Raw genomic sequence first — 26,366 nt, forward strand, 5'->3', positions numbered from 1 at the left:
ACACAACTACGCAGTGTCGTAAGTAAACACAACTGGAAACAAATGATACGTGGACTTCGCTCGTCGGAATTGCTTTGAAATCCGAAGTTTTGTTCCCTCCCTCTGTCGTATTATTACTAATAGTAACAAACTTGCGCATACAGCAATAACTACAGTTACAGTCAGTTGATCAAAAGAAGATAGCTACTAAAAGTTAATTGTAAATATGAAAAATAGACATAAGTTATATTGTTATACTAAATTTGACTTTAGCCACTAAAAAGAAGAAAAAAGAGTAAATATTTAATCAAACCATTAAGGTAGTAATCGTAATGTTAGACCTAGACTGTAAAATTAAATTGTAAAATAATAAAATGTGTTTTCTTTTATGTATTCAGAATTAAAACTATCAACTAAAACTTCAGTAAACATATGTGTAATGACTTTTTCACTTATAAACGTGAAGCATAGTGCTCATTTTTTAATCAGAATGCTTATTATTAGCTGACTGCTATATAATTGGAATATAATACTTATATTATTTTTGCAATCCTAATTATAGCAGAAGACATTTTCAGTACTTTGTAATTAATTGCAAATTTTTTCTTGTTACACGTACTATACGTTTATGCATTCTGTGTCGTAAGAACTAAACCTAAGGTGTACTATCCCAAATAATGAACTAAAACTTTGAAAAGGAAAATTCACACTTCCAGTCCTGGTAATTTTACGTAAAAGAGCCATAAGATTAAAAGTCATAACGATAATTTGTTTGTATCACTTCACAGTATGATGGTAGAGCTAATACAGTGATAGGATTTGTGTTTACAAAAATATTGAATGTAAATCGAAAGAGGTTATCATTCCATTGTATAGGTCACTAGTTAAGCCTCATTTGGAGTACTGTATTTAGTCTTGTCTCCTTACCTTAAGAATGACATTGAAATGTTGGAAAGGTTATAATCATTTGATGTTTGGCTAGCATGTCTGAAGGTATTTTTACTTGAAAAAGAATTTAGAGGGGATCTAATTGTTGTGTTTGATACTATTAAAGAAATTGATAGTATTGATGCATAATTTTTTTCATATTTAATCGTGAGGATGATAAGAGAAGGGGTAAAATTTGGACAAGGTAAAAATATGTTCAGCTAAGACATTTGTATTTTTCTAAGAAGCTGGTTGGCCTTTAGAATGAGTTGCCTTTAAGTGTGATGGAGCAGTAAATGTAAAAAAGACTTGATGAGTGTTTAAATAATAAGACCTAGTTTTAAGGTATTTGTTGTTTTCTGGTTTATTTAATGGATGGGACAGTCTAATTTGGCCAAAGGCCCCTTTAGACCCTTAAATCTTATGAGCATGCCACAATTATATTTCTTTTGAGTTTTATATATTAACTAATTCAAATTGTTTTATTTTCAACTTTTAAGTGTAGTTTTTATCATTTATGTATTAAAAATGCTGTAAAAGTCCTATGAAAACTCCACAGATAGGATATTTAGTTTGCATTGTTTGATTGTTGTGTAATTTGGTGAAACTGTCTTTGTAAATGTAGAAAGTTTATATATTGCTTCCTTGTCTAAAAATGTACAAATTTATTGTATGAAAATATTTGTGTTTTTTAAATTTTAGTTCCAGTGCTCTTTTATGCATTTACCTAAGTATATATATAAACACAAGTTGTAATGCTTAAACCAAGTTATTTTTAGTGTTTTACTGAAGTGATTATGTATTTCTATTTTTGTAGGATTCAGAATGACAACAACATTTGTGGTATCTCTCTTTATTCTTTGTATGTTAAGTACATCTAACTCCAGTATTGCAGCTAGACCAAACTTTGTAATATTTTTGGCCGATGATCTAGGTTATGGAGATGTTGGGAGTTTTGGAAATGATACAATCCAAACTCCTAACATTGACAGGATAGCTGCTGAAGGTGTGAAGCTTACCCATCACCTCACAGCAGCTGCAGTTTGTACTCCAAGCAGGGCAGCATTTCTAACTGGAAGATATCCAATACGATCAGGTATAAATTAATGTTCATTAAAACATTTATATATGTCATTTATCACATAAGAAAACAAAAACAACTAAGGCAGACGACCATTTGGTCAATTCTTACCAGCAACAGCAAGCAATGTAAAAATCCAAATTAAATGTATTCTAGCAAATATTTAAAATAATTAAACTGACAGAACACATATATTATTAGATAAACTATTTCACAAATTTTTAACTCTAGAAAAATTATGGTTAAGAAATAATGAGATTGAAGTTACACTTCTAACATTTAAACCTTTATCTCTGAATTCTAAAGTTTGTATCTACAATGTTTATATTTCACCATTCAAACAGACTGTCTCTGATAATTCAAACATTTGAACAGGGAAGGTTCTGTTTTTTCAGTTTACCTCCTTTGGGATCCAAACATCCACCCACATGTTATGGATACTTTATCTGATGCTGGTGTTTGGATATAGTGGTTACAAAACCCTCATGTTGCTGCAGTGTCATTGTTGGCATTTAGTGCTTCCCCTTGTAGTGCTGCATGTTGGGTGGCTTCAGTTGGCACAGAAATATAATTTTTTTATTATGGATCCTCCTCATTTTCTTACACTACATTCTCTTTCAGACAAACCTATAGGGCAAACCTTTTTCATTCAGAAGGGACTAGAGGGACTTGCTGGCTCCAAAATCAATCAGAAAGCTTTGTTCTGGTGATATATTAGTGGAAACATTCACATTTAAACTCCTCTTACAAAGGAACAATTGGGGATATACCTATTGAGGTTATGCCTCATGCTACATTGAATTCATCTTGAGGAGTTATTGTTGAGAGGGATTTGAAGATCATCCCCAAGTCAGAGATTCTTCACTCAATAGTGGGAGTGCAGAGAGATCTCTTTGTGCTTCAAAAAGAATTGTTCTCAAACCAAATGAAAAGTCTTTTGACCTCCATGGTTAAAAAAGTTGATGAATCAATGTCAACACCCATCTCTGTCTTTAACATACATTCCAGCAAACCCCATGATCCACTTCCTTTGATTCTGAGTACAGGCATTTCCTCGGGTACATCTTCTTTTCCCACATCAAGATGCAAAACTATCATTCATTCACGTCCTTAGTTGCTGGAATCCTCTTCCAACAGTAAAGACCTGCCCAACTGACTCAGGGCAGGATCCATGGAGGTCGATAGATCCCCTTCAAATAAAGACAGTAAAGAAAAATGATGTTGTCATAAACAAAAGGGTTCTCCACCCAGTTTGTCTACACATAAATAAAAATGGCCACCTTGATACAATGGAACTGTCGAGGTTCACGTTCTAATCTGGATGACATCAAAACATTGATTACTTCCTACCATCCTGTATGTCTATCCTTACAGGAAACATTTCTGAAACCTGTCACTACAGTCACCTTTTGGCAGTTTTCTTTGTACAGAAATGACAGCCTGTGTGATGGATGAGTGCATGAAGGAGTGGCACTGTTGATTGATCAGCGTGTGCCTACCCTGTCTTTGCCACTTCACACACCCTTGGAGGATGTAGCTATCTGTATTTCTTTGGGTCATACCATCACTGTTTGTTCTCTCTACCTGTCACCTCCAGAGTCCCATGATCAATCAGACCTTGATGCTATCATTGAACAGCTGCCGTCTCCCGTTTTAATCATGGGAGGACTTTAATGGACATCATCTCCACTGGAGATATGCTGATATTGATAGGAGGGGTTGCTCTGTTGAGTATGCTCTCTGATCACAACTTTTCTCTTTTCAATAGCAGTTCTTATTTTCATGCACCTAGTCAGTCCTTTACTTTTGTTGATTTCTCAATTTGCTTCTCTTCACTATTTTCCCACTTTGTGGAAAGTTGACAATAACTCATGAGGCAGTGATCATATTCCTATAATTTTGAGAGAGACTGGCAGTGTTTGATGCCACCTGACCCTCGTGCCCTGGTGGAAGCTGGATCAAGCAAACTGGCCCCTTTCACTGCTCTTGCAGAATTTGATCCTGCCACTGTCTGTAATCCATCAATAGATTACTATGTGACAGCAGTAACTGACTGTATTATACAGATAGCTGCTCAATGTATTCCTTTAACCTCAACACATTTTCCATGATATCCTCATCTGAGGTGTAATACTGTCTGCCACATGGCAAAGGAGGCTCAAAAGCAGGTCTGGGATTTGTAGGTCAAAAACCTACAAAAAGTATCCCACACCCTTGCACTTCATTGCTTTCCAGCAGGCCTGTGCACGTCCTAGGTGGGTAAGATGTCAAAGCCAGAAGGACTCTTGGATTAAGTTCAAAACCAGCATATCTTCTACTACCAGTTCCAAAGTTATATGGGACAAGATTTGAAAGCTCAGTAGGCAATATAATTCTGTCCTCCTCTCGATCTTGCTCTCTGATGGCCAGGAAGTAGCTGATACCCCTGGAGCATCACCAATACTTTAGATGAAAGCTTATGCCAGGTATCTAGCACTTGTGCTACATATTCCACCATCTTGGCTACCAAGACTCGAGCAGAGTGATCACCTCTTCTCTTTTGAGCTGATTGTCTCCATTACTATTATCGCCCTTTATATTGGTGGAATTTAATGTGGCTCTTCATTGGTCTGACAGTATACAGGTTGGCCCTGATGATGTACACTATGAAATGCTTTGCTACCTATCTCCTGCTTCTCTTGCTATTCTTCTGATTGTTTTTAACTGAATCTGGCAGAAGATTGTTTTTCATGATGCCTGGCTCTAGGCTATTGTCCTATCTTTCTCAAAGCTGGGAATGGTCCTAAGAATTCTTCAAACTACCATCCAGTTACTTTGATGAAGTGTCTCTGTAAGATGTTCAATGCTCATCTTGTTTGGTTCTTCAAATCATACAACCTCCTTTAGCCCACCCTGTGTGGGTTCTGATGATCGCCCTTCACCGTGGACCACCTGATTTGACTTGAAACATCAATCGGAGAACCCATTCTCAAATGGCAACATCTTATCAGTATTCTTTGACATTGAGAAGGCTTATGATACAACATGGAGGTATGGCATTTTGCAAGACCTCTATTTTTGTGTGTTATGTAGCCATTTGCCAATTTTTATTAAAATTGTTTTTATGTCTGGGTGATTCCAAGTTTGTGTGGGTTTGACACTTTCCATATCTTTCCCACAGGAACTCAGAGTCCCTCAAGGTTGTGTTTTGAGTGTCACACTTTTCAGTAAAAAGATTAATACCATTACTGAACAACTCCCTCTTCCTATATGCTTCAAAACTTCTTTCCTTACCAAAGCATCCACCTGGGGTTGTGTTTTCTTTCTTCAGTGGGCCATGCTTTTTCAGGACAGAAGATCTGCCATTGCTCCTTTTGGCCTTCGTATCGAGGAGCAGTTGGATGAATTGGGTCTGTCCTTCGATAACATTGCCATATCCACTGGTCAGTCCATCCCACCATGGCTTCTTACAGTTCCCAAATGTGACCTGTCTTAAAGTCATCTGAGAAAAGCAGACACTTCCAGTTGGAAATACTATCTATTATTTGCTGAACATCTTTTGAACCATCCTTTCATTCCTGTTTATACAGAGGGTCCGAAATCAGGTGACACTTTGGGTTCTGCCATTGTTTGTTGTGGTTTGGTGGTTACACGCAGAATCCCCTCTGCAGTTTCTGTGTTCACTGCTGAACTGTATGCCCTTTCTCTTACCCTGGATCAAATATAAGCTAAGCAGTACTCAAACTGTTTTATTTATACTGACTTGCTTAGCTTTCTATTGACCCTGGAATGCTTCACATTAGTTCACATCCTATTCTCGCCAATATTCAAAACCACCTGGCCCATTTCTCTTTAACATCTACTTCTATCTAGTTTTTCTGGATACCAGGCCATGATGATATTCTCTGGAACAGGCTTGCTAACAGTGCAGCTAAATCTCTTTGATCTGGCACTATCACTGCTCTGCCTGTTCCATACATGGACTATGTTCCTGTATTCAAGACTCAGCTCCATGCCAGTTGACACTCGACTTGGAGTGAGCAATATGAAAACAAGCTTTTCCAAGTGAAACCCTCTATTGGACTTTGGCCATCTTGCTTCTGTAAAGATTGGAAAGAGAAAGTTCTAATTAGACTACACATTGGTCAGAGTTTTTTAACTCGTTTTATTTTATCTGGTACTGATGCACCAGAGTGTTGCTATATAATACTATTGTCACAATAAACGACATTTTACTGTCTTGCTGTCGTTATGACTCTCAACTATGGCGCCATTGTAAACATGTTTTGTCCCAAGGTTTATCTGTAATGTTAGACAGTGTTATTGGCAGTGGTGACACTGTCCACCTTAGAAATGTTTATAGTTTTTTAAAAGCCATTAATCTTTTCAATGCTATTTAAGTTTTTTACTTTATACATTAGACCTTTTTAATGTGATTTTCTTTTAAGAATCCAAGTCTGTCAGGTTTGATTTGAAATTAGAAAGTGGCCATAACATTAAATAACTCAAAACCAGGGCTAGAAAGGCTAACTTCAGGTGACTGATGCTGCTGTTTGAACTTACCTGTTAGTCATCATGGCGAGTTATGATAATTAAAATTTTGATACAAGTCTTTTAAAACTTTTATTACTTTACTTTTTGAAAATGGCCATAATGTCAAATAACTCAAAACCAGTACTGGAAAGGCCAACCTCAGGTGACTAACAGTGGTTTTTAAACTTACACTGTAGTCTTCCTGGCAAGTTATGATAATTACAGCTATGCTACAGAAAGTCCTTTACAACTTGTATAACTGTAGTTTTTCTCTTACTGCTGTAGACTAGATGTAAAAATTTGATTTAATGCTATTTATATTTTTAATTCAAAAATTAAACTTTGCCTTGTTTTACCTTAATTTCCTTTTATGAATTTTAATAATTTTACTTTAACTTTTTACTGGATGTTTGGTACAGATTAGCCTAATTGCTTTGAGCTATGAAACAGAAAACCAATCAACCAACCAAACATTTGGATGAAGTCACCACTTATTCTGTGTGGGGAAAACAAATTCTATATTTTGTTTTTTTCATAATTGAAAATTTATTTAAAATATTAATTTTCAAGTTAATGTATTTATTGTATTGTTTTATTTTGTTACTGTAGAAAGAGAGTTGTTAATATTATATTTGATTTTAATTAATTGTATGGATTTATTTTTATATGCTCTTACAATCACAATTAAGAAATACCAAAAATACATAAATGTGTTATTTGTATAAGAACAATATAAATTTGATTAACGGTATCTACTTTAGAATGTTAATTTTAGTTGAATGTTTGAAACCAAATTAGAGGTTGAAACATTGTTCTGTACATTTTAATTAAAGTTTTAATGCTTTTACAAGCTATCTTGAGAATACAAAAACAAATTATGTTGCTATTGTAAATAGATATAAACATAAAAGCATGATAATGTGTGCTCAACTCTTTCCAATATTTTCTCAGTGCTGCTCCTATTATATTTTACATATGTTAGATATTTTTGTTCACATAGATTAGAGAAGTAAACCACAGGTATAAGCAGAAATTTGGAAATTGGGAAAAGCTGCTGCTACTTTTTTTTTTTTTAACTGATGAACCTGTAGTGGAGGTCTGGAGTCCTCCTTAGAAGCTTTGTAATTTTCACTGAAAATGATACATTTTAATAGTTACTGGGGCTGTTTTAAATATATTTTACATATGTATGAGTTCATTATAGGGGGTTTGATCACACTTGCCACACACCATGGCTAGAGCAAATTGTTTAACAGTTTGCTTTAATCACGGCTAGTTACTGAACCTTTGACTCTCATCAGTGTTCGGAAACTAGTTTTATAATTGTGGTACCAGTGATCAGATTCCAAGCAGATTTCTATTTTCACAGTTTCATAATCTTTCTGCTTAATTTTCATTTTTTATCCTAAATTGTAAAACACAACATAACCTGGCATTATCAAACTACCTACGTTATACTACAACATGCTGTCTCCAAATCATAAACACTGTAAATATTTTCCAAGCAAATGTGTATGTGCAAACACACATACTACATATACCTTGCTAGCTACTTATAATGCTTGGATATTAACTGCATTAGTATTTGTTTGTTTTTTGTTTTTCAATAACATATAAAACATGAATAAGTTTATAATTTTTAAAAAATTTCAAACAGTATGTTATTTCCTGGTTAACAGACTTATGCATTTGCAGGCATGGAATCATCTTTTCTCAACAAGGTAATTCTATTTATGGCTCAGTCTGGTGGCCTACCTGAAAATGAAACTACTTTTGCTAGAATTTTGCAAGATGAGGGTTATGAAACAGCCCTTATTGGTAAGCATTGATTATTTACCTAATATATACTTTTCTTTATTTCTAGTTTTAAATTATAAAATTTAAGCTCGGCAATTTTTCAGAGAACATTAAATCTTTAGTTTTATAAAGTTTTGCAATACAAATTAGATATTTAATATAAATACACCATACCTTGACAGATCACAAGTTAAGCTGAATGTTTATGATCTAAACTATATTTTTGTTTTATCTACAGTGACAATAATATTTAACAAAACTACAGATTTTCAAAAGATTTCTACATGACTAAATAATGGAAATAAATAATTTTTTCATTTATGGTAATGATAGCAGTTTAATATTTTATATGAAGAAAAACTCTGCTTGATAATTAATACGTACAAAATTAAGACATGGTTGAAACTTTTCTTGTAGGAAAATGGCACCTTGGTGTGAATTGTTATAAACAAGGTGACCTCTGCCATCATCCATTAAAACATGGATTTCATCACTTTTATGGACTTCCACTATCAAACCTCAAGGACTTGGGTACAGATGGTTCTAGTGTTGTAACATCCTTTTTCCCCCACTTTTATGGCTGTGTGATAGCCATATTTATTATAGGGTGCACAACAGCCCTAATGATTCATAAGTGGTCCATACCATTTTGTTTGTTAATACTGTTGCTGTTCTGTGGTGTACCACTATCAACTGTAATTTTTGTTTACAACTTGAAACTAATCAATGGAATAATAATGCGAAATCAGGATGTGGTAGAACAGCCAATCCGGCTGACTAACCTTACACAGAGGTTTACCTCAGAGGCCAAAGAGTTCTTATATAAGCAAACTAATTTAAACAAACCATTTCTCTTGTTCATGCCATTTGTTCATGTACATACTGCACTGTTTAGCAGTGCAGAGTTTGCTGGAGTAAGTGTTGCAGGTCGTTATGGTGACAATGTTGAAGAACTGGATTGGGCTGTAGGGGAAATACTTCGTACATTAGAGAAACTGGAGGTGAAAAACAATACTTTTGTGTACTTCTCATCAGATAATGGTGCACATATTGAAGAGACTGGACCTGATGGCACTAGAGAAGGAGGATATAATGGTATATTCAAAGGTTAGTTAACTTTGATCATCATAATTTTGGGTGAAATATGATGTAATCAACAAAGATACTGGGAGAAAATATAAAAATTGTCTAATTTTAATATAAATTTCAGAGAAAAATATGAGTTTTTGTCTTGGTTGTGTGGAAACTATGATACATGAATATGAATTAGGTTAATAAATATATTTTGGAAATCTGTACTAAAAATGTTTTTTGTATGTTATTCACATATTGAACATTGATGAAGAATTAGTAATATTTCTTGCCAGCTATTAAGGAAAGGTTTAATATATTGATCACTACAATATTTGTTTTCTTGATTAACCCTTTCATGATGGGTCATGGGTCAAAGGCCACGTCATCACGTTTGATGACTTGTATTCAAAATTTTATTGAACTTCTGTTTTATGAATTTGTATCAATAAGTTTGGAATTAAATTGTAGATTATAATTCAAACTTTAATATTATATATGAGTTAATTTCTTAATTTGAAAGTAAATATTAAAAGAATACAACTAAATATAGATTTTAGTGAGCCATGTCGTATGCAGAGATGCCAACCATTACAATTTGAGCGTAATCATTACGATTATACGCTCATACAGACAAATATTATGACTTGTTGCAACTCCCAAATTATTATATATTATATGGGCCTATACAATAAAATGATAAATTGTTCCCCCAGGGCTTGAAAGGGGTGAAAAGAAAATTTCTAGTGAGATACAAATAAATTTTGATAATAAATAAAAGACATAGTCCAAATGGCTACTTGCAATGATCATGTTTGTGCTTGAAATAATAAAAAATATTTGTATCTCCAACACCTATCAATAGTTTGAGTGCGGTGCTTCTCCATACTGGGTACTTGGGGGAATCCATAGTTAGGTCATCAGTGCTTGTCAGCCAATCAGCGCTCACATGGATGAGTATTCCTCGTTTTCTAAGCAGCATAGAAACACCAATGCAGTCGTTTACAAGATGGAAAAAAAAAAAGAGGCCTTGTTTACCAGATTGTTTTGTTTCTGGCAAATATAAAAGGACTAAAACTGTGAATCAAAAATTTAGGAAAGAGTATAGTACAAAATATCCGGTCATTGCATCAAAAGTCAGTGACAGTCGTGCGTTTTGTACAGTTTGTCACATTGATTTTTCTGTGGCACATAGCGGGATAAACAATTGTTCCAGACATACAAAATTGGCATCTCACCAACAAAAGGCTGAGGCGAAGACAAAAACGATGCAGATAACAACATTTATGAGTAAGAATTCAGAATATGAAACCATAAATGCAGAATTAATGTTCACACAATTCCTCATTGCTCATAATTTACCCCTAGCTGTAGCTGATCATGCAGGACATCTGTTCAGAAAAATGTTCCCAGGCTCTGATATAGCAAAAAAATATGGCTGTGCTAGAACCACAACTACAGCCATTGTACAAATGTTGGGTTGTGAAGATGACAAAATTATTTCAAACATACTTACTAACAGTGCTTACAGTTTAGCCACAGATGGATCCACAGATATGGATGACTCAAAACTGTATCCAGTGGTTGTACAATATCTTGACCTTTTGCTTGGAAAAATTGTTTGTTCTCTTTTGACAATGGTGGAATGGAAAGAAGCTTCAACGGGAGAGAATATTTTCAAGCTTTTGGGCCATGAACTGACAAAGAGGAGAATTCCATGGGAAAACTGTCTTAGTTTTTCTTCAGACAATGCCTCGGTTATGTCTGGTAAAGGTGTGATGGGACACATCTCAAGATGACAGCCTAGCATTTACTTCATGGGCTGTGCCTGTCACCTCATGATTATTGCTGCCCAGGAAGCTTCCAGAGAACTGCCCTGCCCAATTTCTGATATATTGATAGATATCTACTATTTTCTGGACAAAAGTGCTGGCAGAAAACAACATTTCAAAGAGTTTCAAGGATTGTATGACAAAGAAACAAGAAAAATTGTACAACTTGTTAACACAAGATGGCTATCACTTGGGGTGTGCCTCAACAGGATATTGAACATGTGGAAGCCATTGAAGAAGCATTTTCACTGTGAAAAGGAAAAACTGGATTCAAAAGGATCTAAACGTGCAGCTCAGTCAGGCAGTAAGATTTTAACAGTCAGGATATCCTCTCAGACACACAGGGACACAGTCAAGACATTCTCTCAGCCACACAGGGACACAAAACAACATTTTCCAAAAGCAGACAAAGAAACATTTGATATAACTCAATATTTGTTTAGGCAGTCTCACCTTTAACTAAAGAAGAGGCAATCAATGACAAAAGAGAAGAAAACAAAAGCTAGCAAGGAAGTAACCAAGAAAAGTTATGCGCAGAGCAAGTTAGATAAGTTAACAGTTTTCTTGGACAACAAAATGAACTTGTTATTTTGTCTTTTTCTTCAGTCTGCAATTCCTCTATTTGAGCAAGCCAATTTGATATTGCAAAGAGAAGAACCTTGCATACACATTATGCATAGAACTCTGATTACACAAGTTAAAAATACACTTGTCAAACACATCAAGCCAAAATATCTTGAAGGCAACATCACTGAACTTGACGACAACAATGAATCCTTACACAAATCTGATGAGGCAGTTTCTATTGGAAATGCTGCCAAGGAATACATTGGTAAATATGAAAAGGACCTGGACCTGATCAGCTTCTACACCAGTGTCAAGAAATAGTATATTGCAGCTATAAATTACATGATGAAACATTTTCCTCTAAATGATAAACTTCTGATTCACACAGAGGTTTCTGATACAAAACTGAAAGTCAGCAAAGATTCCTCTTCTCTACACTTCTTCACAGACAGGTATCCTGTCCTTGTCAATACACATGAGCACGACACTATTGACAAGTTGGAAGGGCAATATTTGAACTATCAAATTGATACTTTCTCAGAAACTGTCCTTCAGTTGAATGTTGACAAGTTTTGAGTTCAGCTGTCTATGGTTAAGGATGGAAATAGCAACCAGAAGTATGACATTCTGTGTAGGGTTATGCTTGGAATTCTTACAATCTTCCATTCTAATGCTGACAGTGAAAGGATATTTAGTTTAGTGACTAAAATCAAAAGCAAGTTCAGACCAAAGTTGAGCACCTCGGTTTTGAGCAGTATTATAACACACAAGATGTGTATGCAGTCAAATGGACAATGTTGTTATAACTTCCAACCATCCAGAGACATTTACATGAAAGCAAAGGCTGCAACAGCTGCAAAACTATTAAAATAAGTGTCATAAACATGATATAAACTCATCCTTACACAAAGGCTTTTTCTGCTTACTGTTTGTGCATGTTCAGTGTTGTTTTACCAGTGTTTGTTACTCTGAACTAAATAAGACATAATTTCAAAATAATTTTTTTTAACTTATTTATTAAATACACAAAACACAGTCATAAATGAGCAAACTATAGCAGTGGTAAATAATAATAGTTAAAATAATAATATAATAATAAACAGCTTAGATACATTGGTCAGGCCTAGTAGCCACAAATGATAAAGGGCTCTGTCTACAATCATTATGCTCAGTCATTTGAAATAGTTAGCATCTCTGGGTATGATGAATGCAGCACTGGTTAAAATTAGATGTTTATGATGTAAAAATATACCAAGTTTTGTACAAATTAGGAACTCAAATAACCAATATTAACAAGCTAGAAAAAGAATAAAAGCCTCATACCTTTTTATTTTGCTGAAATATGGTTTATGTACTGAATCAAACTGTTTACCTCTTTATTTTTGGAAATGGTCCCTTATATACACTTATTTCAATATATGATGTGAATAATCAATCAACAGCTTAGAATGTCCCCCTAGTGGTTTTCTCAGCTATTTTAATCTGTAAAAAGGCTACTATGTTATATTGAATCAAGAGTTCAAGGAAGATTGTGTCTTTAGTCTGCTGAATGTTTCATACTTTTTTAAAATTCAAATACATCTTAGTTACTAAGCTAAATATATTATAGTGGAATTCTGTGGTATCAGTGTAGTTATCTATGATTTTTTGTTATTCAACTACATATATAAAACAAATGTTTGAAATCTATTTAAGAGGTTTTAAAGATTATGCAAATAATATTTGAAATTTTTTGACAAAGAGTAGTTTTTTTAATCGTAACATGAAATCACTTTGCACTCATGATGACAAGAAACCCACTTAAAGGAAAAATGTATTTTCAAGACGGTTGGTATGGGTATTATTCTGTACTCTATTTTAATTAAACTTTTTATACCCATACCAGCCATCTTGAGAATACACTTTGCCCTTAGGCTAGTAACAAAACAGGCTCAATACTTTCACAAACAAATCTTTATTAAAAATATTTCATTAAAAAAATGATTTTTTGTGCACAAAGAACTTGTAATGTTTACTAAAAGTCTACCAAAGTTTATGGAGATGCATTTGCTGTATCAAAAGTTGTAGTACAAATACTTAACATGTGCAAATGTGTAGTCAAACTAGTATATATTATACCAAGTCCATTGTTAAAGGGTTAATTATAATAATTTGTATATGCAGTTATATATAAATACTTTTAACAGTGTGAATCAGTTCAAAGCTGGGTTAATGGTAGATGGGTGTGGATGCCTGAAAATTGGTTGCACTTTCCCCAAAGTAATCCTATCCATTAATGGATAGAAGGCTTTAGTCAAATGTAACATTACCAGTTCTGATTATTGTAGATTTATTTTAAATTCAGCCATGATCTTCCTCCATGCATGTTAAGGAAAAATGGAGCTGGGACTTCATCACCTTGTATTGTTAATCTCCTTTTTTTTGTTGTTGTATTTTAAGTGTTGAGGTTGTGGTAGTAGAATATTAACAGATAAATTAAACTCAGTTGTGATTGAATAGTCATATACACACACACACACACACACACATTGCTATGTGTTAATTTTTGCCTGTGCTATTATGTAAGGATAATGCAAATACCATCTCTGCTGTCTTGTTTGTATTGCTTTAAAATGATTAATATTAGTCATCTCTTCATTTACTTTCTTTTTTCCAAAAAGTTTTCTTTACTGTTAATATTAATATTGCTTTGAGATTAACATGAAGTTAAATATAATTAAGGAAATAAAAAAAACAGTTTCCTTTGAATCTAAAGAGTGTTACTTTTGGAAAAGTCATAAATAGCTACCTTTTGTAATTTAACATCACTAATGGTACTCGTGTTGTAAAGTTGGACATAAATAACACATTCACAGATAAATTTAAAAGTAGTTGAAGTTTTTAGAAAATTTTCTTCTGGCCACAAAGGGTTTATTTTAAAGATGTTATTTTCATCAAGCTCAAAAAGAGTTTTGTTTGAACAAAATTAACTTTTTATGAGGTGAAATAGTTTACTACCAGTGATAAATAGTCACACAGAAGTCAGTGATATTAATAAATTTGTAGAAGGCTTTAGTCAAATGTAACATTACCAGTTCTGATTATTGTCAACATTGAATGTATTGGAATAAATTACTAGTTTGTTTTTTTATGCAGTTGGACAACATCCAATGGACATAATAAATTAGAAATTAAAATATTAGGAGGGTAGGTTTTGGAAATACTTCATTGACAGTTATTTATCCATGGTTCTCTTTTGTGTCTGGATGGTGTTTATTAAAGATGTGGTTATACAGAACACAATATGTATATTGTCTCCTGAAGCCATGATGCGATTGTATGAATATGTAGCCTGATACAATACGATTTATGCATCTTCACAAAACTTGGGAAGCTTTCAGTAAATAAATCTTTTCTACAGAAAAAATCAGGATTTTGAATAAAGTTTTGTTGATTGAAATTAATAATTCAATAAATGAAGATTAGTATTAATTACTACCTGTTGTCTTTATTTCTTCTATCAAAAACGTAAGATGTCAAATAATATAAAAAATTAACAATAACATAATAGATACAAATATTAATTTCTTTATTTTACTACTTTTTCCAGCTGCTATTTAGTTGATCAAACCTGAGAATTTGAAAAATATTGTAAAGTGTGAACTAGTTAAATAAAACAATGTTAGTAAAATAAGTAATAAATTATAGTCAAGACTGTCAAACTTTGTTACAAACTGTTGGTAAAACTTCTGTATCTAGATATATATAGTGCAGTATCAACACCAAGATATGAATGGTTGTAAAGAGGATTCACTACATTGTTGAGGTTCATTGATTGGCTGTTATGCATATTTATATGTCAGAGCTCTGCCAAAACATCATCCAAGTTTAATGGTTTCTAGAAAGTCTCCCGATCTAAAAAAAAAAATCAGAACATTTTGCAATAAACTAAAGTATAACTCTTAAACTATTAATTAATTATCTATTGTTTTAAAGTGTAATCATAATACACCAAGCTACATACATGGGAGTACATTGGCCTCTAGGCATGCCTCCTAATTTGGAACTTTTTGTGATAACACTATGACTCTGATTCCTCCTTAGTTTATAGTATTTACATACAGTTTTAGTTGAGATTTCCCCAATAGGCTCTGAGGAATTAGGGTATAAACAAACACATTTAACCTTTATATATGTGTAGGCAACAATTAACACAGTGATAATGACCTCAATTTATCGGATGAATTTTTCGTAATGTGAACTTAACAGTATCTATAAAAAGTTGTTATAAGCAATATATTTAATAGATACCACTAATGTATTTTAAATGAAATGTTGATTTTTACCAAACTAGTCAAATAATGAATTTTTTCATTACTATTTATCATTTTACAGTTAGTGTTAATGAATATGAATTATTTTGTTCACTAGATAATTTTGCTACAGTTATAATTAACAAACCATTGATGGAGCACTGGGTAATACTTTCCTTAGGTATGACCCTACTTCTATAACCCCTCGATGTGGATTCCTGTACATGGTGAGGGAACCTCTCAGGGAAGGTTCTGTTCTCTCATTTTACCTCCTCTGGGTTTTAAACATCCATCCATATGTTTACCATTGTAGCAACCCGTGAAGGGGAGGGGAGTATCCTGATGGTTCAGGGGTCCAACCCTAACACACCACTTTGGTCTTGAATTCCTGTAGACAGGCAGCCTTGGGGTGGCACCCTTGGGTCAATTGGCTGGTCCACTTGGGCTACGGTCAACCAAGTAACAATGTTGGATGTTCTCAACAGGTGTTGTGGGCATTATATCTGATGTTGGTGTTTGGGTATAGTGCTCATGAAACCCTGGCATTGCTGCAGTGTCTTTTTTTTTTTTTTACATTGTAGTGCATCCCCTTGTAGGGCTGCATGGTGGGTGGGGTCAGTGGGCACCAAAATTTCCATCTTTTTATTAAGGATACTCTAATTAAAAATCTTAATAAAATAGTAAAGAAACACTCTATATGTAAATGACCACATCTTGAAGCTTCTGAGCAGCAATTCTCGCCATCTGTACCACCTGTAGTACCTCATTTTCTTATATTGCACTCACTTTCAGAGAAAGGTCAAATGTCTCCCTTTTTCATTCAGAATGGACTAGAGAAACTTTCTGGTTCTCCAGAGTCACTAAAGGAGCTTCAATCTGGTGACATATTGGTGGAAACATTTACATCTCAAAACCGTGAACTTCTGTTGCATTCAAAGGCAATTGGGGATATACCTATTGAGGTTACACCTCATGCTACTTTGAATTCATCACAAGCAGTTATTGTTGAGAGGGATTTGAAGAACATTCCAGAGTCAGAGATTCTCGCTGGTTTCTCTACCCAAGGAGTTTTTCAGTGAGGTGTACCTCCACTTGCAAAGATGATATGGTGCCGACCAATGTCCTCATTCTCACATTTACATCACCATGTTTGCCTGCCACCATCAAGGCAGGTTATCTCAATTGCAGAGTACGGCCATACATTCCAAACCCTCTTCGATGTTTCCGGGTGTCAAAGGTTCAGTCACTCAAAGATGTCATGTCGTGGTTCCTTGACGTGTGCTCGTTGCAGTGGCAAGTACCATGATGCCTACGAGTGAGAAACGGATTCTCATTGCATCAATTGCAATGGCTCTCACCCGGCTTACTTTTGTTCTTGCCCTAAATAGTTGGAAGAAAAAGAGGTGCAGTGTTTGACAATGATTCATAACATTACCTATCCTGAAGCTCAAAAATTGTTGTCCACACCCTCATCTCGAATGTATGCTGCTTCACTTTATTCCACAACTACTGTGGGAGTGCATACAGATCTCTCTGTGCCTCCTAAAGAATTGTTCTCCAAACAAATGAAAAGTGTTTTGACCACCATGGTTAAAAAAGTTGATAAATCAATTTCAACATCGATCTCTGTCCCTTATATACATTCCACCAAACCCCAAGATCCACATTTTTTGGTTCCAGGTACAAGCATTTCCTCAGATCCATTTTCTTCTCTTGTTTATATCCTCAGTCTCTGGAATCCCCTTACAACATCAAAGACCTGCCCAATCGACCCAGGACAGGATCCATGGAGGTTGATAGACCTCCCTCAAATAACGACAGTAAGGAAACAAGACGTGGTCATAAACAAAAGTGTTCTCCACCCAATTTGCCCACACATAACTAAAAAATGGCCAACCTGATACAATGGAACTGTCAAGGTTTACGTTCTAACCTGGATGACATCAAAACACTGATTGCTTCCTACCATCCTGTTTGTCTTTCCTTACAGGAAACATTTCTGAAACCTGCCAATACAGTCACCTTTCGGCAGTTTTCTTTATACAGGATTGACAAGCTTTGTGATGGACGAGTGCATGGAGGGGTGGCACTGTTGGTTGATCAGCATGTGTCCACCCTGTCTTTACCACTTGACACATCTTTGGAGGCTGTAGCCATCCATGTTTCCTTTGGTCATCCCATCGCTGTTTGTTCTCTCTATCTGTCACCTGGAGATACATATGATCAATCAGACCTTGATGCTCTCATTGTACAGTTACCGTCCCCCTTTTTCATCCTGGGGGACATTAATGGACATCATCCCCTCTGGGGAAGTGCTGATATACATAGGAGGGGTCGCTCTGTAGAGTGTATACTCTCTGATCACAACCTTTCTCTTTTCAATACTGGTTCTTCTACTTATTTCCATGTGTGAAATTAATTCCTATACTGCTATTAATCTCTCAATTTGCTCCCCTTCATTATTTTCCCATTTTTCATGGAGGGTTGACAATAATCCACGAGGCAGTGATCATTTTCCTATAATCTTGAGAGAGACTGGCCATGGTCGATACCACCCAAACCCCGTGCCCAAGTGGAAGCTGTATGAGGCAAACTGGACCTCTTTCACTGCTTTTGCAGAACTTGATCATGCCATTGTCTGTAAGCCATCAATAGACGACTGTGTGGCAGAAGTAACTGACAGTATTATACAAGCAGCTGCTCAACGTATTCCTAAAATCTTGACACATTTTTCACTATATCCTCGTCCTTGGTGGAATCCTGCTTGCCACATGGCTCGGAAGGCTCAAAAACAAGCCTGGGATACTTTCTGTAGATATCCCACACTCTTGAACCACATTGCTTTCCAGCAGGCCCATGCACATGCTCGATGGGTAAGACGTCAAAGACAGAAGGAATTTTGGATTAAGTTCACAACCAGCATATCTTCTTCCACCAGTTCCAAAGTCATATGGGACAAGATTTGAAAGGTCAGTGAGCAATATAACTCTGTCACCCTCTCTATTGCTCTCTGATGGCCAGAAAGTGGCTGATGCCCAGAGTATTGCCAATACTCCAAGTGAAAGCTTTTGCCAGGTATCTAGCACTTCTGCTTCTTCTTTCTCCTTCTTAGCCATCAATACTTGGGCAGAGCGATCAACTCTTTCCTTTCGAGCTGATTGTCTCTATGACTATAATTGTCCCTTTACGCTCATGGAACTCAAACTGGCCCTTCATTGGTCTGGCAGTACATCGGTTGGACCTGATGATATACACTATGAGATGCTGCACCATATATCTCCTGCTTTTCTTGCTATCCTTCTTATTGTTTTGACCAGATCTGGCAGGAGAATGTTTTTCCTGATGCCTGGTGCCATGCTATTGTTCTACCTTTCTCCAAGACTGGGAATGATCCCAAGATTCCTTCAAGCTATCATCCAATTGCTTTGACAAGCTGTCTCTGTAAGACCTCAGAGAAGACGGTTAATGCTCGTCTCGTTTGGTTTTTCAAATCAAACAACCTCCTCTCGCCCACCCAGTGTGGGTTTCGACAATAGCACTCCACCATGGACCACCTGATTTGACTTGAAATGTCAACCAGAGAAGCCCTTCTTATATGACGACATCTTGTATTAATATTCTTTGACATTGAGAAGGCTTATAATACAACATGGAGGTTAGTTCTCTACTGGTCCTGGAATCACTTCTTGTTGATTCACACCCTGTTCTCACAGATATTCAAAAGCAACTGGCCCATCTCTTAACATCTACTTCTATCCAATTTTTCTGGATACCAGGTCATATTGGTATTTGTGGAAATGAGCTCACCAACCCTGCAGCTAAGTCTATCTGCTCTGGCACTATCACTGCTGTGCCTGTCCCACACATGGACTATGATCCTGTATTTAAGGCTCGGCTGCATGCCAGCTGGCAGCCGACTTGTTGTGAGCAATGCAAAAACAAGCTTTTCCAAATAAAACCCTATATTGGACTTTGGCCATCTTGCTTCCATAAGGATCAGAAAGAGGAAGTTGTTCTAACTAGACTACACATTGGTTACAGTTTTTTAACTCATTGTTTTCTTTTATCTGGAACTGATGCACCAGTGTGTAGTTTGTGTAACACTCAGATCACAATAAACCACATTTTACTTTCTTGTTATCATTACGATTCACAATGACGACACCATTTTCACCATATTCTGTCCCAAGGTTTGACCATAATGTTAGACAGTGTTATTGGTGACACTGTCCACCTTGGTAATATTTTTAGTTTTTTAAATGCCATTAATCTTTTTGATGCCATTTTCGCTTTTTTTATTTATACATTACACCTTTTTAATGTGGCTCCCTTATAAAAATTACAGTTCATCTAGTTGGATTTGAAATTAGAAACTGGCCATAACATTAAATAACTCGAAACCAGGACTGGAAAGGCCGGCCAACTTCAGGTGACTGACGATGGTTTTTGTACTTACCTGTTAGTCTTCCTGGCGAGTTATGATTATTACAGTTATGCTGCAGAAAGTCCTTTACAACTTGAATTACTGTAGTTTTTCTTTTAATGTTGTAGACTAGATGAAAACATTGGTTTTATGCTATTTGTTTTTCTTAAACTTTTTGTTTTGCCTTAATTTCCTTTTATGAATTTTGCTAAATTTACTTTTAACTTTTTACCGGATGTTTGGCACAGATAGCCTAGCTGCTTTGTGACATAAAATACTAAACTAACCAACCAACTTATATAACATGACTGATGTGTAAGTTAGACATTAAATCTATCTATGAATCCAGTCCCACCTGTGTCTTGTATAAATGGTGACAAGAACATTCTGATTATAGCTTCCCATGCATTATAGACACCAATATAACATGAAATGCATAATTCAGTATAATAAAGTTGAGCCCAACTGAAGATCTTGACAGTGATTGTCAGAATGCCATTTCTCTGATGCATTAACATTCAGAGTACCATTCCTAATGATGTACTATAGTAAATCGATCCAACCAAACAATCTTGACTGTATCATCAGAAAGCCAGCACAGAGTTGTCAGGTTTATCAATGTACACTTTGTACAGTCAACATAGCTGTTTCCACATGATAGCTATTGTCATATTATTCTTATTTTGTAATTTTTTTCTTTATCTCCTAAACTGTATACATATAACATCTTATCATGATTTTAATGTGTGTTATTTTTTACCATGGCTATTTTCTTGTGTAAATAGAGCTTTGACTATGATTTTCTTGTGTAATGTCTCTACTTTAAATCTTTCATGTACTGTTTTTGCCTATATATCTGTTTTTCATTGAGCATATTTTCCTAAAGTTAGTTAAATTATAAGACTTGTTTTTGTTCATCTTTTAAACAATATATACTTATTCTATTTGATATTTATAGTTATCTAGCCCTCATTCTTCAGCAAAATTTATTGTTTTACATGAATTTAAGTTTTTGATGTACCTGAGATATATATTCACTTGATGTTATTTCCAAATGTCTGAGCAATATCATAACTTTGAAATGAATAACTTGTATGTGTGGAGTACTTAAGCAGGAATTTTAATATTATGAGTGAAAAGTATTTTTATACTAATGTCAGTACTTAGAGAACTTGACAACAAACGTTTTTGTTTATTTTATGTATTAATACATGCATACATTAAAAAGTAAATGTACATTTCACCTACCACTTTTTTTATTAAAAAAGTAAGATATTTGTCTTTTATTATATTAAGTTACTTTTTACTGACAGGAGGCAAAGGAATGGGTGGAATGGAAGGAGGGATTCGTGTTCCTACTGTAATAATGTATCCTGGAAGAATACCTGCTGGTATTGTGATTAATCTTCCTACCAGCCAAATGGATTTGTTTCCTACCATTTTGAACTTGGCCAATAAAACACTGCCCACTGACATCTTAGTAGATGGGAAGAACATGATGCCTTTATTAACAGAACAAAAGTTTATCAGAATTCACAGATTCCTTTTTCATTACTGTGGAAGTTGGATTCATGCTGCTCGATATATTCCTGACACAGGTTAGTGAGATATTTATTTTCTTTATGTGCATGTGTATAAACATAGGATTTTTATGATTATTCTTCATGATGAGAAACCCACTTGAAATAAAAATGTATCTCAGAATGGCTGGTGTGGGTATTAACACTTTTACTATTAAAGCAGAGAACAATGTTTACTATAGTGTGTGGAGCTGAAGATAAACAAAATTATCAATTCAGACAACCCTTGATTACAAAACTAAACACTTTCTTTTCACCAAATTTTTAGTTTTTCTTTTTAATGTGTGTAATGTTTGAACTTAAAAAGCAGTGTTATTTTTAAACATTACTCTTAAGATTTGAATAATTTCACAATACTGTTTTATAACTGACCAATATTCTAATTATTATTTCAGGGAATGATATTTGGAAAGTGCACTACACTACACCAAACTGGGTGCCAGGAACTCAGCACTGTTCATTTATGTGCCAGTGTTTTGGGAGTTATGTTACCCATCATAGTCCCCCACTGCTTTACAACATAGCTACAGATCCAGGAGAAAACATCCCTCTTGATCCAACATCCAGCTCTAGATATGCTGAAATTGTATCAGTAATTAATGATGCCGTTGAAAAACACAAGCTTTCTGTTCAAACTGTACCAGATCAATTTAGGTTTGTGAATGCAGTCTGGAAACCATGGTTGCAACCTTGCTGTAGTTACTATGCCTGTCATTGTAGTGATCCTAAATATTCCTAATAATGTATCACATACATCATCATCATATCAGTATTAGAAAATCTAAATTACTATTACTATTCTTCAAAAAATCACTGATAGTGCTACAAAATTCTTAACATTCCATTTTCTTAGTATATGTTATCTTACATCTTACTCTACTCTTTTGCCTCAGAAACACTGACATAACTGAGTGACTTGGGAAAGAACATTCTAAAGTGATGCTAAGAATGATTTCACAATGATACTCTTGATATTTCATATCAGTATTATTACTTATGACACTTATGGTTTATGGTCCACGTATTGTGTTATTTTGTATGATTTTAGTAATTGTTAAGAACAACAGTTGTCATTGTTAATCAAATGACTCTTATCTTTCTCTCTCTCACTTAAACTAAAAATATTCTAGATTTAAAATATCTATAAGAATCACTTTTTGGGCTTATAATGGCTTTTTGGAATTATAAATTCCAGCATTAGAAAGAAACGTACATGCATTATTGTATTGTAATGTGAGTACACTTTTGTATTTGTGTAGTGTTTTGAGCAAATAGTTTATTAATTCCTATTCTAGCAAATTTTTCAGGAATCATTTGCACCATCATGAAATATTTGGGCTTACAATTTAAGGGTTTAATGGGCATTTATTTGAGTTATTTTTGAAAAAATAATAATATTACACTGCTTTATTATATCATTTAGACACAAGCTCACTCCAGTAGCACGTCTATGAACTTGTAGTGCTAGAAACTGGGTTTTAATACTGGTAGTGGGCAGTGCACAGACAACCATTTGTATAACTTTGTGCTTAATTACAAACAACAGTAACAAGAGACACACACTGAGGTTTGTTTTACATGCTGTTTTAAACCATAGGAAGAGCAGTGATTATTTTATCTGTTGTAATACTTCTGTGTAAATGATTTTATATGTGAAAAATGTGTTTCATTGGATATTTTTATTGTACTCTGTTTTATTAATTATTTTAAAATACTAGGGATATTGTATAGTTATTCATATTTCTGGACAAAAAGTAGAAAATGCAAAAAATCTTGATTTTATGTATCAAGTGCAATAGTAATTAAGCCACATTTGATCATCATGATATGTTAGTGTGTTATATTTACAGGCTCAATTCTTGATGGTGAAGTGCCTTAGCCTCCTTTATTTCATGTAATTGAACATGGAGAAACCTAAAGGACTTGAAGCATAGTCATATTTATCTCTTTTGAACTTGTTTTAATAGATATTGCAATTTTTTTATTTTGCTTAGTTCTCTATGTTCATAGCCATTTTTGTAATTGTTTTTATATTACTATGCTCTAAATGGAAAAACTTTATTGGTTGAAAGATAAGTCAGAATTAACTAGAGCTAATGTCAAACCAGATGTTGAATGTGAAAAATAAAAAATTAGAGGGATAAGCTCAAATTAAACTGGAGATCTTCATGTTTTCAATTTTATGATATTCCTTACTGGGAGGAAGATATGGAGGAAGCCATTCAACCAGAACTTTTATGATCTGAGAAATGTTTCACTTCATTTTATAATAACATGAAAGATAAAAAGCAAAGATCAATTTATTAAAATTTTTGGCTTTGTGCAAAGTTTTTAAAATATAAGCAAAAAATGAATACAAAAAATATAAAAGATTATTGTATTTATTCACATTTGCCATGTAAGTGTGTTTAATGTGGTAATTAAAAAAAAAAAAAAGATAACTGATTGTCTTAGTTAAGAAAAATAATGAAAATGGGAAAGTGGCATTATACATTACACTATGTAACACAAATTGTGTAATGTATAATGTAAATTGTGTTCCTGGATAGTATTTGATATTAATTGTTTATGTTGTAAAAGTACAGAAAATGACCATTATTCCCTTCAAACTTTGCTTTTATGACCTGGATAATGAAATTTAGAAATTAACCTATTTTCTATATAAAAATGCTCAAACTTGCACATTTTCATTTACATAATGTCTGAATAAAACAACATATGAATCAAGATTTACATGTATTTATACTAAAGTTATACAAAAATGTTTAGATGCGAGTAGTTTTTTGAGATTTGTGACTAATGTAAATCACTTTCACGTATCAGCCCCCAAATATAGTCTCCCATCATGTTTTCATTATACGCTTCCAAGATACAAAAGCAAAGTTTGAAGAGAAAAATAGGCCTTTTCCACTTACTTTAGGCATAAGCAATTGGGAAATAACACTTTCTGCCCAGGAACAAGAAAAAGTAAAAATTTTTGTACATAGTATTATTTGTAAAAAGTACAGTTTCAGTATGTGTGCAAATTTCATTTTATATATGGGTACTTATGAAATTAATTTTCTATAAAACATTAATGGGAGTGCGATTGTCACTGGACAGAAATATTGATATAATTGAAATATTAAAATGTTAAATGTTTATATGGAATGAAAGGGACAGAAGACATTTACAGTTACCTAGGGTAATCTAATACTCAGAAATCATGATATTTTTTTTAAGTTGAAGCATGTGAAAAACCATTAAATATATATGAATTAACTAGTATTTCTTATAAAATGCATATATTTTTAGAATTAATACAATGGGCAAATAAACAGTGCATTTTTCAAAACTATTTTGGAAAATTTCTTTTCTAACTTTTACATTCCAATCCAGCCATCTTTTAGCCTATGTTACAACCTTAAGATGTTCTTTTGTAAGTTGGTCATTATAATTTTCAGTCACTATATATTTTAGCCTATACATTGTTTAAATATGTTAAGTTACCACAAGAAATAGAGGTCACTTATGTGAAAAACTAACCAAGAACCCTTCCAGATTTGACTACTGTGGTTAATAGGAATATTTTTCTCACCGGCTATCAACACTGATTAATGAGGTTAAGGCTGTTTCATCATGAAATTTATTCACTCTCGCAATTGTTTCACACATTACTAGTATTGACTGCTGCAACTGAAAGAAGCTTCTCGGAAGAGTGTAGAATCTAGACTTAATCTACAGTGTGCCTACAACATATGGAGAATATGAATATTATATTTATATAGAGTATGTTTTCTTATAGCACAGCCACATTGGGCTATCTGCTGAGCCTACCGAGGTAAATCGAACCCCTGATTTTAGCGTTGAAGATCCAGCGTTGATAAACTGAGCGTGATTGAAATTGCTAAGGAGTGCATTTCGGTTAATGACATCAATAATAAGCGCATTCAGCAGTTTGGAAAATGTTAAGTAACTCGTTGACGTGGAATTATAGAAATAAATAGAGAAGAGAAGCTTTAAATGCATCTAAAACTAAACTCGGCAAAATTGTTATCAAAGAAGAGACTGAATTATTTAAAAAAACAGGACAAACTGGTAACACTTGGTGGAAATTTATTCAGTTTTATTATTCAGAAAGTGTCGCAGTCATATAACATTGTAATACATTTCTGTTAACAGATTTATGATGGGAATAATGAAGATGAAGACTGTTGACAAAAACCATTTTATTTACAAGGTATTGAGGTACCCTCATTCCATCTTTAGACATTTGAAAACAGTGCGACAAAGATGTTATTAACTAAAGCTATAGTATCGTCACTA

General features: G+C 34.2%; 1 protein-coding gene across 4 annotated transcripts; it reads left to right on the top strand.

Annotated features, from left to right (window-relative positions):
• On the top strand, positions 1-25,396 carry LOC143255651 (steryl-sulfatase-like). Of its 4 annotated transcripts, none has more exons than XM_076511652.1 (6): positions 1-199; positions 1,724-2,002; positions 8,195-8,317; positions 8,714-9,403; positions 21,795-22,079; positions 22,457-25,396. In XM_076511652.1, the coding sequence occupies exons 2-6, from the start codon at positions 1,732-1,734 to the stop codon at positions 22,798-22,800; spliced, it is 1,713 nt and encodes a 570-aa protein (XP_076367767.1). In that variant the 5' UTR covers positions 1-199; positions 1,724-1,731; the 3' UTR covers positions 22,801-25,396. The 4 variants fall into 4 exon arrangements, with proteins under 4 accessions (XP_076367767.1, XP_076367774.1, XP_076367784.1 ...); XM_076511659.1 differs by having other exon boundaries at positions 13-274; XM_076511669.1 differs by having other exon boundaries at positions 16-299.
• The last annotated feature ends 970 nt before the right edge of the window (positions 25,397-26,366 follow it).

This window comes from Tachypleus tridentatus, chromosome 1 (assembly GCF_004210375.1).
Source record: "Tachypleus tridentatus isolate NWPU-2018 chromosome 1, ASM421037v1, whole genome shotgun sequence".
Lineage (NCBI taxonomy): Eukaryota > Metazoa > Arthropoda > Merostomata > Xiphosura > Limulidae > Tachypleus > Tachypleus tridentatus.